Source organism: Phodopus roborovskii, unplaced genomic scaffold, assembly GCF_943737965.1.
Source record: "Phodopus roborovskii unplaced genomic scaffold, PHOROB, whole genome shotgun sequence".
In the NCBI taxonomy this organism is placed as follows: domain Eukaryota; kingdom Metazoa; phylum Chordata; class Mammalia; order Rodentia; family Cricetidae; genus Phodopus; species Phodopus roborovskii.
Window position 1 is genome coordinate 4,934,471 of NW_026125506.1, and position 14,623 is coordinate 4,949,093.

Sequence of the window (14,623 nt, forward strand, 5' to 3'; positions counted from 1 at the left end):
GCTTCCCCATGGGGTAAGAACCGTACCCCTCTAATTATCTGGTTACTTAGAACATTGCCCCTGCCCTGCCTTACAGAACAGCAGCTTTGAACAGTTCCTTTCTAGTCACTAGATTCTGACTGTGGAAATCTGGCAATGGGCTCTGCTACTAAATCAGTTTACAAGGTGCTCAGTGTGATTACCAGAGAGCAAACCCAGCACCTTCCTCTTCCTTCAGCTTTTAACCTAGCTGTGAGCTCTGAGAAAACCAAAACCCAAGAAACAGAACAAAGCAAAAGAACACCCTAAAACAAGGCAAGCATGACAGAGGAGGCCCGCTTGGGGTAGGCTCCGTGCAGTAGGCAGAGGTGGCCCTGAGCAGACACTTGGGACATGAGGGCACAAACCGGGAGAGAGAGCCTGACCCCTCCCAACCTGCTTGTCTGTCACCCGTTTGCCTCAAGCTCTACTCTGTGGGTGTAACCTGAGTGTATCTGCAGGTTTCAGGGTGAAACCAGGGTCCTCCCTGAGCGTCACCAGGCGGCACTGAGCACCCTATTATCTCTCCATTCTAACCCTCCACCTCATCCCTGCCAGTCTCATCTCCCGTTTACCTCCAAAGCCTCAGTGTGGAATCTTAGCACAGTACTCTAACTCAGGACAAACTCGCTCAAACAGTTGAGTACCAAGGAGGAAAGCCAGAGACCTCTAGGAAGAAGTCCTTCAGTTCCTCTGGCAAAGTCACTTCAAACTGCATGCTTATGCTTTAAATACCAAATTTATCGAGCCGATTCCATGGAACGCATCCCCTAGGAACTTCACACACGTGCATAAGCTGGTCGCGACCCCATGCCTGCCGCTGTTCCTGTGGTAAAGGTCTATCTATGGTAAGGTGGCACTGGCCTGCCGGAGCTGCCAAACTCACAGCAGTGATGGGTGGGGGAGAGGAGGCTTGGACTCATGGCACGTCACAATGCACAGATGAGGCCGGGACACAGGACCATGGAGAGGTGGCAGGTGCAGGGCAGAGATGGCAGAGGGAAGCGGATGAATGGACGCGAGGCTCAATCTCACCTCAAAGGCAGGAGGGGTGTACAACTAAAGCTGTTGGTACAGGAACTGAGAAAGGCCACTAGATCAGAAACCAAAGGAGCCAGATAGTAAAAAGCCCTGAGGAAGCAAACTGTGGTTGGGAGAGAAGAAAGAACAGCTGTGGTAAGCCAGGGCTCTGGCTAGCTGGCCTGACAGGAGCCAGGACTGTGGTTGCCAGCCCCACAGAGCCGCGCGTAATGGTCACTGCTACTCTGCATGCCACGCGGGGCTGGCTCACCTCTAAGTCACAGGTGACTTTCCATCTGAAGACAGACGTTAACCACTAGACCCACACTGACATCAGCCTACCCCAACCTCATCCATCCACAGCCCCCGGGCGGTAAGGAGTCAGAAGACCCTGAAGATGGCTCCTAGAGCCAGCACACTGGCTCACTGCCTCCAGGAGCGCGCCAGCATGGTGCCCACGGACAAAGGAAGCCACGGAGCTCTGAGGAGGGAAGGGCAGCAACTAACTGCCTGAAGACTGCTGAGCGGAACCCGGAGGTGAGCTTTCATCCAGTCACACTAAGGCTGGGGCCTTCCCTGCCCCAGCCTTAGTTTGAAACCAGTGTGAGCAGCAGGGGGAGGCCCCTCCATGCTGGCAGCACGTTCCTGTCAGGCTGTGTGACCTTTGTCTCCAGGCCACTCTCCAGGCATTCTTCCCTGGGGTCTCCACAGGTGAAAACGGGGGCTCCTGGTCACCTGCACTCATGGGCCCTCTTGTCAAAACTCCCCTTACTGATGTATGATCAGGGACAGTTCGTGGCACAACCCCACCCAGGGCTCAGGCTCCCGTTTACCTGCCAAGCCTCAAGCTGCTGTGAGAGGTTCAGTTTCTGCTGAATGGCATCCAGCAGCTGGCTGTTCAGAGACATCATGTCCATCTTGCACTTGGCAAGTTCCAGCTCTACAGCATTCTTCCTGCAAACAGACAAACCACCGTGAGTGGCACCCTGTGCCAGAAGCATCTGGAGTCTAAGGGTAGGGAAAGGGCTGACCCTACACCACAGGGTCATTCAAACATCCTAGCCAAGCTGTGACAAGTGCTGATCTCTCAGGTCTAAACAGGAGACACAGAGGATGGTTCATAGCACAGCATCCTATGAGGACCAGAGCCCAGAGGGGACCAAGGGCCTCTCACAAAGGAGCTGCTTGCTGACCCTTCCCATAAGTCTGCACACTGCAGGGTGGGAACCTTCTCCTCCTGCTGTGGACTAGCCACGCTAAAGGAACTGTCTCTAAGAGAAAGATGTTCGCAGGAGGCCACATAATGGCAACCACAGTTTAGCAACTCTAGTAACCAATTAATAGGGAACGGTTTCAAAATAAAAGAGACAATACAATGCGGGCAGCAGTAAAAACCCAGACGGAGGATAATTACTGACAGTTTATCATAATGGACACAGGGAGGAAGAGGTCGTGCTTTGTGAAATAAAACTGCTAGTGTCTCAACCCACAACACACAGAAATACAGCGGATTATGTGTGGCGATGTCACCGATGCTAACTCTGCCCACAGGCTTCAGTATTTTCAAATTTGCACGTTTTGGGTGCTGTTTTGCTCACCTTTCCAACATTATTACATTATAGTTGCTCAATCAATGCAAAAAAGAAAAGAAAATGGGCCCACTGGGGTGGGAGGGGTCAGTTAACTGCGCTGCCTCAAAGCACACGTGCAGAGCTGCAGAACTGGCCTGCAGAGGCGGGGCTCTGGCCTCAGAACAACACACTAACCAAGCAAAGCCGGAAGGAATAGGTGAGACTCAGACCATACTTCCCCCCTCCCTTTACCCTCTATCCAGCAATTAGTCACCTGCGATCCCCACCCTGCCCCAGACTGGTGCATCATCCACCACACTGCCCTATAGGCAGCTCCAGACAACTCTGGGTTCGTCCCGGCCCCGCCCACTGCGGCTGCAGGCAACAGGGATAGGGCCAAGCCTATCCAATGGGCAATGGTTCGGATACCGCAGGTTGCTTCGTCATGCCCACTGCCATTGGTTGTTAGAGAGCAGCGGTTGCCATGGACGCGATTTGCCTGACAGTTCACAAACCCCAGGCGCCCCCCTCCCAGCTGCTCTGGGCTCAGGAGGTAACCATATGTCTGCCAGCAGATGGCGCCACAAGCAGCCCAGCACTAGGGGAATGTGCTGACTAATGCCAGGGGCCTGGGGAGAGCTGCAGTGTGAGGTGATCGAAAGGGAGTCTTCACAAGGAGCCCCAGACGCAGAAGGCAAAGCTCCACAGGTCGCTGACCAATACAGCAATCATATTCTTAATCATATACATGAAGTCACTAGGACTTTTTGTAAAGCAGATTAACTTACAGTGTCCAGATCCGTGGGTCAGTGGTACAATTTCTCACCTGCCAGATTAACTTCTGTGAGTGCTTTTCAGCTGCATGGTGATAAGATTGCTTGGGCTTTTCCTGGACCTCATCTATCGTGTGAGACAAACCAACCCCTTGAGGGCCCTGCAGCCCGGCTTAGTGAGGGTGTCTCAGTCCCTTGAATACATATTAAATAACTAGGTAAAGCAGCAGCCCACCCCGGCCATTCAGACTGAACTCTCTTGCGGAGGCCCTGGGCGATTATAATTCATGCAGAACCAGAGACATCCTGGGGACCCCACGGGCACACACAGACAGGCGTAAGGGCCTTCCTGCGATATGTCACACTCAGTCCCTGAAAGTGGACTAGAAGTGACAGACAATCCAATCATTGTCAGGTGTGACCAGAGAAAAAAGTGGTCAGAAAGACAAGACGATGAAAAGACCAAAGGCAGGCAGCGGGTGAGAAAGGAAGTCAGGCCCGGAGGGTCAGCAGGCCTGGAGGTGGCGCTGGTGAGCACAGCGGAAAAGCTTACCAAGCCTGGGGTGGTGGCGCGGGCCTCTGGAAGCCAGCCAGATACACAAAGCTGGCTCCAGGACAGCCTGGGCTACACAGAGAAACCCTGACTCGGAAACAGACAAAAAACCAAAAACCAGCCAAACAAACCAATCAACCAAACAAAAAACAGGTATTTGAGAGCAAAGGCATTTTTTTTTTTAAACTTTTATCTCCTCAGGGAAAGGAGTGGATGACTGGGTGTCAGCTGGGTGTCCCGGAGTGTTCCTGCAGTCCCATTACTTGATAATTTCAAGTTAGAGGCCAGCCTGAGCTGCATAACAAACCAACCAACTCCCAGGAAAAGTGGACCACGTGAAAAGACACTTTTGCCTCCGTGTTTCCAAACTGTTAAATGGAAAAAAATTGCATTTATACACTTCTTTTGTGAAAACAATATTCAACAAAGTGACCTGGGTTACTGGGGATAAATGGGTTAGCAGAGACTGTGAGACAAAGATCCCGCTCCTCACCAATCAAGGTGGTTAAGAGGGGCAAGAAATGGGGATATCCCAGGCTCTCAGAGCACGTCAGTCAGGTGAACACACGAGCCAGGTCTGTCTGTCTATCTGTTTTGTTTTTTGAGACAAGGTCTCTCTGTGTGGTCCTGGCTGTCCTGGAACTCACTCTGTAGACCAGGCTGGCCTTGAACTCACAGAGACAGATTCTAAACAACTAAGATTACATTTATGGGGTAACTTGTGTGCACTCGGGGAGGAGGTTTAAGAACACTGACTAGATGCTTAATATTAAGAAAAAAATTTTTTTCTTTTTTTCTAGACAGGGTTTCTCTGTGGCTTTGGAGGTTGTCCTGGAACTAGCTCTTGTAGACCAGGCTGGTCTCAAACTCACTGAGATCTGCCTGCCTCTGCCTCCTCCGGTGTGTTGGGATTAAAAGCATGTGCCACCAACACCTAGCTAGACATCGTTTTCACAGTGGAATACAGTTTATTGGCAAAATACTTGCCTAGCAAAGATGAGGCCTTGGGCTTACTCCTTACCATAAAAACCAAAACAAACAGAAAAAAACCTCACAAAACCAAAAAACCCCACCCGACCAATTATCCGACTATAACACTGTGCCGGTTAGGAAAGCAAACTGAAATGTCCATGGACGAAGGGACAAGACAGGACAGGACCTGGTCCCTACTGGATTTGATCTGAGGTCACAGATCAAAGAACCCAGCTATGAGATTCATGCTGACCCTGACAGGTGGGGAGATGAGGGTCTTCTTATGTTTCTTCTTTCGTATATATTCAAGAATGTTCATAATAAATTTTTTAAAAAGGAACTAAAAATAACAAAAGGGCGGTAGATACACATAATGGCACTGGACAGCTGAGCTGTAATCCATGCGCAGTAGCATCTGATAAAAAAAGGAAACAAAAACCCAACTAACTACACAACAAATACGTTACAAATACGGCAATACACCCACATTAAAAGTCTCAAGTCATATAGCCAAGCTTCGCTACCACTGTCTACCTAGGGGCCCAGTTAAGTAGAGAGAATAACTAACTGTGTGTGTGAGTGCGTATGTGTGTGTGCGCGTGTGTGCGCACACACACACACACACACGCACACACACAAGAAAGGGTCTTACTATGTATCCTAGGCCAGGCTGCTCTCAGTTTACATTGCGGCAGAGGCTGGGTTACACTGGAGACCCTTGTTTCTACTTCCTGAGTTGTGGGATACAAATGTATGACAGTATGGTGGGCTTACGATAGGATTTCCATATATTATTTATTTAGACAGGGTTTCTCTGTATAACAGACAGCCCTGGCTGTCCTGAAACTCGCTGTATAGACCAGGCTGGCCTTGAACTCACAGAGATCCGCCTGTCTCTGCCTCCTGAGTGCTGTCTGGCACCAGAAATTTAAAAATAAGCACTATATCAAAAAGAAACGAAAGTAGATGAGGCTGAAGAGGAAGTTCAGGGAGGAAGGGCGCCTGCTGCACGGAGGTTCCAGCGCCCATGTGAAAAGCTGGGCGCGGCCTTCTGTGCCCGCATCTTTAGTGCTAGCGGAGATGGCAACAGGGAACTCACAGCTATGCATTCATCACACACACACACACACACACACACACACACACACACACACACAGTAAGAGTAAACAACCCGCCACCACTCACTTTGCAATGGCCTCATCCCGGTCCCTGATGGCTCTCTGAAGCTGCTCCTTTGGCTCCTTGTCCTCAGATGTCACCCTGAGTCTGTCCCTCTCTTCCTTCAGTGCAGTCATCTCTACACTTAGCAGCGTCACCTAGCAACGGGATCAGAGGGAAACGTGTGTGATAACTCTGCTGCGGCCCCGCCCCGAGCGCTTTCTCCACAAGGGAAAGGCACCCAGAGGCCAGCAAGATGGCTGAGCAGGCCAAGGAGCTTGCTGTGCAAGCCTGGCCACCTGAGTGTGAGCCCTAGGATCCAGGTGAAAGATGGGGAAAACTGGCTCCACAAGGTCGCCCTCTGACCTCTACCACAATTTTGAGGGCCCAGCTGTTAAGAGCTCTTTGTACCCCTTCAGAGGACCCATGTTTCCTCCCCAGTACCCTGGGTTCACAGCTGGCTGTCACTCCATCTTGGAGGTTTCAGGCAGCCTCTTCTGATACACACACAGACAAAATACATCTTTGAAAAGTTTTTTTCTTAAAATAAATAAATAGGGCGTCCACAGGTCCCAGGGGCACTTGTGGGGAGGAGGCTGAAGCGGATAAGCCACCCTGGAGTAGAGTCCTCAGCACCTCACACCCCTGCTGTGACTGAGAGATGCTCCCAGGTCACCACGTAAGAGATCACGTGTGCAGCAGGATTCTGAACACATTGTTGGAGGCAGGGTCTCGATCCTGGCACAGCTTGACCTTTCCAGCCAGCTCTACAGATCAAAGCCACTTGGAATCTCACCTGTCACTTGGACCCACTACCTCTTCTGTGGCCCACTCCTCGGCCAAGGGCACCTGCTCAGCCCTCATGACCAACCTGGGAGTTAGCATCCCCCCAGTGAAGGGCTCCTCTGGCGGCTGCTCCAGCAACACATTCCGTCCTACCCCACAACAGGAGACCTCGCCCAAACGCACCATAATCACTGGAAGCGTGCCCTACCCATCTGTATGTCCCAGGGCTTGGCTGCAAATAGTACTTAATCCCAGAACATTTGTGCACTCAGCAGCTGACATTTTGAGGTAGTCGTCAATCCAAACCCCAACTATTTGGGGGACATTCTTGGCTGTCTGTCCTTCTGGGAGACAGAGATGATCTCCCACTACTAGAAAAGCCAGATAAGGAAGGCATCTACTTTCCTTCGCAGTCTGGACATGTGACCTAGAGTTGCCAGTTACCCGCAGCTACCCCACCCAGCAACCCCATAGGCCTGGGCGGAGAAGCGAGGCAAGGCTGAACTCCCGGTACCAACTATTTATTTACCAGGCAGCAGACTGCTTTCCAGGACCCTCCCTTCCTGTTTAGGACCTGAGGTGTCCAGCTGTTCTTACCGTGTATCCTATACACTAGCAGACTCAATTCCAGCATGCATTTTCTTCTTAAGTTACACAAAGCAAATGTCTGTTGTGCACAAGCAACCAGTCTCAGAGAGACTGCAATAAACATGTGAAGCGATGAAGATTGATAGGATCAGACATGAACAGGGGTGCCTAGCCTCACCCTCTCGCTAAGTACTATACACCCACTGACATTTTTCCAAGGGAGGATTCACCCATCCGGGTCTGCTCCCTCCCATTAAGGGAAGAGCTGCTACCTGAAGATCAAGCTCCCAGACACAACCAGCAGCTACCCTGCATGAATGCAAGAAGACGGGGTTTGCTACACTCTTTTAAAAAAGAAAGGTAAGAGGGAAAAAAAGGTTTTCACGTGTGTGGCATGTGTGTTTTTGCCTGCTCACATGTCTGTGAACCAGGCCCATGCCTGGTGCTCACTGAAACCAGAGGAGACTGTTGGACCCCTGGGACTGGAGTTACAGACTGGAGCAAGTGGTCACGTGGATGCTGGCCCTTGGAAGAGCAGCCCGTGTCCTTAACTGCCTGGAGTTTTGCATTCTGAAGAGCCTGCTAAGGACTAGGAGGCCCGAGCCTCCCACCCTGCGCTGGACTGTCTCTAACAGTCTGGACAGGGGTTGAAGCCTTGAGAAAGTGCCGTTTGGAACTTCTGCCTTCGCATGGAAGCTGCCCATGACTCAAGCCACACTACAGGAAAACTGCCACCACGTGACGGTGGCTGGGCTCAGGACCACAGGCAAATGGGCTGGTAATGCCAGTGGCCAGAAGGATGAAGACAGAGTATGCCAAGCAGTGAACTAGCTAGGTGTTTTTAATCAATTATCTGGAAGGAGAACCAGCCCAGCCCACCCTGATGGGGGAATGGTAGCTCGGGTGCGAGTGCTCCTGGGTGGGGTGAGAAAGCAGGCTGAGTAACCCACGGGGAGCAAGCCGTGGGGTCTGTGAGCCAACCAGAGCCCCAAGTGTTTACAGACGCCCTGAGCATGCCTGGCCTCACGCTGCCTTGAATACCTTGCATAAAATGTGCACAGAAAAGGCTGTCCAGGTGCCCCTAAGCCTATGGTACCAGTGAGCAGGGGCAGGGAACTGATGGGATACATGCTTTTCTTTCATTTTTTTAAGATTTACATAGTTCATGCGAACGAGTGTTCTGCCTGCGTGTATGTATGCATGCATGCATGTATGTATGTATGTATGTTTGTTGTATAGCATGTGTGTGCCAGGTGCCTACGGAGGTCAGGGCAGACGGCTGGATCCCCTGGAACTGGAGTTATGGATGACTGAGCCACCACTAGGTTGGGGATTGAACCCGAGTCCTCTGCAGCAAGTGCTCTGCAGCAAGTGCTCTGCAGCAAGTGCTCCTAACTGCCACAGCCGAGCTATCCGTCTTTCCTGTCCCTGGTGCTGCCAGGGACAGGTGGGGAAGGTGGGTGATAGGGAGGGGTGGGGGAGGTGAGGGGTTGAGGGGGTGGGGGGTGGGGGGTGGGGGTGTTTGCTCACCTGACTGTGGAGTTGCTGCAGCTCTTCTAGGCTCTGCCTCAGTTTACCCCTCTCCCCCTCCATGAGCTCTCTCAGGGCTCTCGAGTCTGCACTGGTCTGCCTTATCTGCTCTTCCAAGGGGTCATCGTCCATCCTCCGGGCACCCTGACGGAAAGCAGGCGGGTAAGGCAGGCGGTAGCGAGCAGGGAAGAAGGAGCAACCATTAGAGGCGGGGCTGACGGAGGCGGGGCTGACGGAGGCGGGGCTGACGGAGGCGGGGCTGACGGAGGCGGGGCTGACGGAGGCGGGGCTGACGGAGGCGGGGCTGACGGAGGCGGGGCTGACGGAGGCGGGGCTGACGGAGGCGGGGCTGACGAAGACGAGGGACAGGTTTTTCCGTGTTTAATTTTACCCTAGGAAAGCTTGCTTTATCTCAAATTTTATTCCACAATGACTCGCCCTCCTCCCGCCATCCAGCCTACAAACCAACCCAGGCTTTTCGACAGACATCCACCCTTCCACGTGCTGCCTCTAAAGTAACAGAACAGCACTAACTGCTCTGTGGGAGGGAGACAGGAGAGAAGTCAGAGCGTCCATCATGAAGCTGTGGGGATGCCGGTCCACCCCGGGTGCCACAGGAACCCCCTTCCCACAGGAGGCCTTGTCTGGGTTCTCAGGGACCCTGTGCTCCTCAGCCTCCTGGGCTGGGATTTCCTTCCTTCCTTCCTTCCTTCCTTCCTTCCTGGTTTCTTGAAGACAGGGTTTCTCTGTAGCCTTGGCTGTCTTAGAACTCACTATATAGATCAGGCTGGCCTCGGAACTCACAGAGATCCACCTGCCTCTGCCTCTAGAGCGCTAGAGCCACAGCTGTGAGCCACCATCAGAAGAGTTTTACCCAGATACAAATTTCTCTTAAGACTATGCCACGGAACCCTGGTTCCCAACCTGTGGGCCCTTAACCCCTTTGGTGAACATCTACCTCCAAGAAATATTTACATTAGGACTAATAGCAGTAGCAAAAATTACAGTTATGAAGTGTCAACGCAAATGATGTTATGGGTGGGGTCAGCACAGCATGGGGAACTGTGTTAAAGGTCACAGCGTTAGGGAGGCCGAGGGCCACTGCCGTGGTGTCTGTAGGAGGGAGACCAGGGGTCCTGTCGCTGACCCTTACCGTGGGCTCCACGCCATCCACAACGCTCTGTATCAGCCTCTTGAGATCGTTGAGGGCAGTGCGCAGGCTGCCAGCAGGCACGTCCTTGGCAGACGAGGTTTCGGAGGACTCATCCATGGAGGAATCTGTGGACACGGCTGAATCGGCACTGTCGTTCCCTCGGAGGTGTGAGCAGAGGTAGCGAACCTGGCAGTAGGCTTCCCAGAGCTGCAGCCTCAGCTGGGTCACAAAGTTGTCACTCCGTTACAGGCGTGTTTAGTGTTTACCTGAAACTCTGTTTTTTAGGAGGAGCAGGCACTCTGGTTTGGTCTTACTTTGGACCTAGACTTTCGAATTCTTTTTGAGATTACTGTGGGGCCCCGGCTGGCCTGGGACTTGCTGTGACTCCTCTGCCTCGGTCTTCCTAGTTCCCATGGCTACCAGCAATTCTTACTTCCCTTCTAACCAACTAATCCGCCATACAAAGTATTTCTGCTCTATAATTGGCTGCACTGGTTGGAATCGGGGCCTCGCTGGGGGGAGGGGTGATTACGGAAGACAGAGACTAAGGGCATACACAGGATGGGTCGTCGGGAGGACTCTGTGTCACTGCCGAGGCCCGGGGAGGGGCTGAGCAGAGGACATTACGCGCTAGCTGCTCTGCTCAAGGTCTCAGTGGCCATTCATGGCTGCATCACTGCTCCAGCCTGTGGCCACAGGGGCTCGTGCAGGCGCTATGGCCCTTGGCTAAGGGGTAACGCAGCGTTGGAGAGGAGAACGGAACAGAACCCTGGGCCCGTTTCTCCTGCCAGAACCCAGCGCGGCCAGCACCTGCTCTCGCTCCTGCTCCAGCTCCTCGGCCTCCATGCTTTGCTCGATCTCGGACAGCAGGGACGTGCTGGTAGCGGCCGAGCTCTGCAGGCTCCTTTCCTCCGTGAGTTCCTCTACTCTCACCTGCAGCTGCCGGTAGGACAGCCGCACTTCCTGCAGCTCCAGCTGGCTTTGGTGCAGCTGTGGGGAAGACAGACGGCAAAGGCTAGGCAGCTTATCCAAATCGAAGCAAGCAGTGCTCAGGCCCAGACCCTGCTCACAGGGTCACCAACTCACAGGAAGGTACGTCAGGAGGGACGTATCAGGCTGTGAGGGGAGCACCGTCAGCAAGACCCAGCTCTGGGAAACTCTACAGGAAAAGTCTTAACAGAAGAACCCAGTTATTCAAAAGACTCAAGGGGCAGGCATGGCAGGGCACGCCTTTAATCCCAGCACTCAGGAGGCAGAGGCAGGCAGATCTGTTACTTTGAGGACAGCCTGGGCTACATAGTGAGTTCTAGAACAGCAGAGGCTACACAGAAAAACCCTGTCTTGAAAAACCAAAACAAACAAAAGACTCAAGGGGTTGGTATGGTAGCACAGGTGTGCAGTTCAAGTACTTGGGAGTAGAGGCAAGAGGGTGCCAAAGTTGGGGCCAGCTTGGTTAAAAAGAGAGTCAACAGCAGCCAACAACAAAACCAAACAAAAATCTCAAGATATGGATGGCATTGGTGGCGCACGCCTTCAGTCCCAGCACTTGGGAGGCAGAGGCAGGTGGATCTCCGTGAGTTTGAGGCCAGCCTGGTCTACTGAGTGAGTTCTGGGACAGAGAAACCCTGCTTTGGGGGGGGGAGTGGAGAAGGGCATGAAGAAGGTGGGGAGGAAGAGGTGGACCAGGGATTAAGTTCCAACACCCACATGGTGGTTTACAACCGTTTGTAACTCCTGGTCGGGGGACCCGATGCCCTCTTCTGGTCCCTGAGGGCACTGCAAGCATGCATGTGGTACACAGACACATATACAGGCACAGCACCCATACACATAAAGGAAAGGTTAAAAAATAAGTAGGCCAGGCAGTGGTGGCACACACCTTTAATCCCAACACTTGGATGGCAGAGGCAGACGGGATCTCTGTGAGTTCAAGGTCAGCCTGGTCTACACAACGAGTTCCAGGACAGCCAGGGCTGCACAGAGAAACCCTGTCTCAAAAAAAAAAAAAAAAAAAAAAAAAAAAAAAAAATCATAAAAAGATTGAGGCGGAGGGTGGGATCTCACTCATCAGATCAAAGTTTGTGCCACACAAGTCTATGGGCCTTGGATTTGATTCCCAGAACCCACAATGAGAGAACCATCTCCTGGAGACTGTCCTCTAACCTCTGTGTTCCACAGCACATGAGTATACACACACACACAGAGAGAGAGAGAGAGGAGAGAGAGAGAGAGAGAGAGAGAGAGAGAGAGAGAGAGAGAGAGAGAGAGAGAGAGATCAAGGTATTTTTGGTTTTAAAGAGTGAACTTAGTTTTCCAAATTCTTTAAATTATGGTGTGTGTGTGTGTGTGTGTGTGTGTGTGTGTGTGTGTGTGTCTGTGTGAAAGAGAGAGAGAGAGAGTAATAAATAAGGTGGAGAGTGACTGAGGACTCTAACACCAATCTCAGGTATCCACAGGCTCACACACGTATGTGCCTATACACTCAACATGCATGCACACAGACACACACACAGCGTCCCCCCTCCCCTGGGATTTAAATTTACTCTTTTATAAAAGGTCTTTGTGAAGCCATCTCTGTTTCATTAAAAAGAGGACAGCTGGTGTGGTAGTGTACACATCTATTTCCTGCATTCAGACCGCCATTAGTTGAACATGGCCAGGGCTGGGCTGGGCATGGAGCTCAGGCTTGAGGGCTGGCTTTGTAGGGGCCACGCTCAGCGCTGCAGGGTGGCTGTGCTGCGCTCTCTGGACTTTCCGCTGAGCCACTTTGGCCCCTGCAGATGCAGAGGCCACAGGACGGATGGCAGCGACTCAGAGCTCTGGTCTCACTGAAGGAGGCAGAGCTTCCTCCACAGACTGTAGCCAATCCTCTAGGGGCCCCAGTGAGCCTGACTAGGAAGGGCTAGAGCCCAGATGCTGACTGGGCGACAAGAACTGGCCACCGGGCAAGCTGCTCTGCCTACTCCCTGCTCAGCATCGCCTGCTGGTACAGTGGGAACTCCTCCAGCTCCAGTTTTAGGAAACTTGGAAAGAAAGAAACAATAAAATAGTACAAAGCAGGGTCACAGGAATAAAGAGCCATCCCTAGGAAGCACTCAGTACAATTACAATAGCATGTCAAGTGGCAAAATGCTTTACAATTACTCTCCAGGAAACTCTACATCCATCTCGGCAGGAGACGTTCCTACTGTTAAGAACAAGTTCTCGTGCACTGGATACAATTAGTTCAATTACTCACACACACTCAGGAGGTGTTTGATTAATTGTAACAGCAAGAGAACAAAGGGCCAGGAGGTGCCTCATTCTCTGGACAGATGTGCAGAAAAATCAAATCAAACCATGCAAGAGCCTGGTAACCATAGGAACCCTGTAAAAAGAAATACTATCTAGATAAGCATGGCTGCACATGCCTTTAATCCCAGCACTCAGAAGGCAAGAGGTAGGTGGATCTCTGAATTTGAGACCACAGAGCAAATTCCAGAACAGCCAGGGTTACACAGACAAACCCCATCTAGAAAAACCAGAAAACAAGAAATAACTCCATTGTTTAAGAAAGATCTCAGTGTATTTCTACGTATGGAAAGGGATGACATGAAATGCTCTTATTAGTACAGTGGTAAGTTTGAGTTCACAGTACTAACGTGAGCAGTGGGGACATTGTCCTCTCTTGACACTGAGGGGACTAAGATGGTGTGAGGGCACAGGGTTTGCCCAGGACCCCAGGACCTCTGCTTCATGGGTTACCCCGCAGAGATGAGGGCCTACACTCTGCTGATGGAGCCTACCTACTGCCAGGGTCAGGCCCTATGCATGTCTGTAAGGAGCTAAGAGCCCCTTAGAAGGACAACTGACTTTTTGTTTTGTTTTTGGTTTTTTGAGACAGGGTTTCTCTGTAGCTTTGGAGCCTGTCCTGGAACTTGCTCTGTAGATCAGGCTGGCCTTGAACTCACAGAGATCTGCCTGCCTCTGCCTCCCGAGTGCTGGGACTAAAGGGGTTTGACACCATCGGTGACAACTGACTTCTTTACTGAGTATTAAAACAAAGGTATTTTACTCAGTTCAGTAAAGCCAGAATGGCCACATGTATCTGTAATCCCAGCACTTGAGAGGCAGAGACTGGAGAAGCAAGTCTAAGGCCAGCCCTGGTCCCCATCACATTCTGAGCCAGCCAGCACTAAACAGAGACCTTGTCTCAACCAAAACTAACCAAACAAAAACATTTAACAAATGCTTGTTTTGAAGTGAGTACAGTGTGAGTTTTAATCCCTATTCTACGGTCTTACAACAAAAGCAAAAGGCACAGCTGGATTTGATCTTTGGTTTAAAAATCTGTTTTGGGGTGGGGAGAAACTGCTCAGTAGACAAAGGCTCTTGCTACTAAGCCTGATCACCTGGTTTGACCCTCGAGACCCATGTGTTAGGGGTTGAGAAGTGATGAATTCCTCTCTGACCTGCACCTGTGTACTAAGGCACATGCAGCTCCACAAAACACAGACACAC

The 14,623-nt window shown here is 51.7% G+C and overlaps 1 protein-coding gene across 2 annotated transcripts in view; it reads right to left on the minus strand.

Annotated features, from left to right (window-relative positions):
• Bicdl1 (BICD family like cargo adaptor 1) overlaps positions 1-14,623 on the minus strand; it is a 68,591-nt gene that overhangs the window by 1,860 nt on the left and 52,108 nt on the right. The window contains exons 5-10 of one of the 2 annotated variants that reach the window (XR_007833990.1): positions 10,934-11,113; positions 10,124-10,342; positions 8,971-9,114; positions 6,094-6,224; positions 1,872-1,992; positions 1,054-1,162 (exon numbers count right to left, since the gene is read on the minus strand). Coding sequence is in view for 1 of the 2 variants with exons in the window: in XM_051176481.1 (XP_051032438.1) it covers positions 1,872-1,992; positions 6,094-6,224; positions 8,971-9,114; positions 10,124-10,342; positions 10,934-11,113 (795 nt within the window). In the remaining variant the exon portion in view is untranslated. The remainder of the gene's footprint in view (positions 1-1,053; positions 1,163-1,871; positions 1,993-6,093; positions 6,225-8,970; positions 9,115-10,123; positions 10,343-10,933; positions 11,114-14,623) is intronic. The other variant, XM_051176481.1, reaches the window with a different exon arrangement.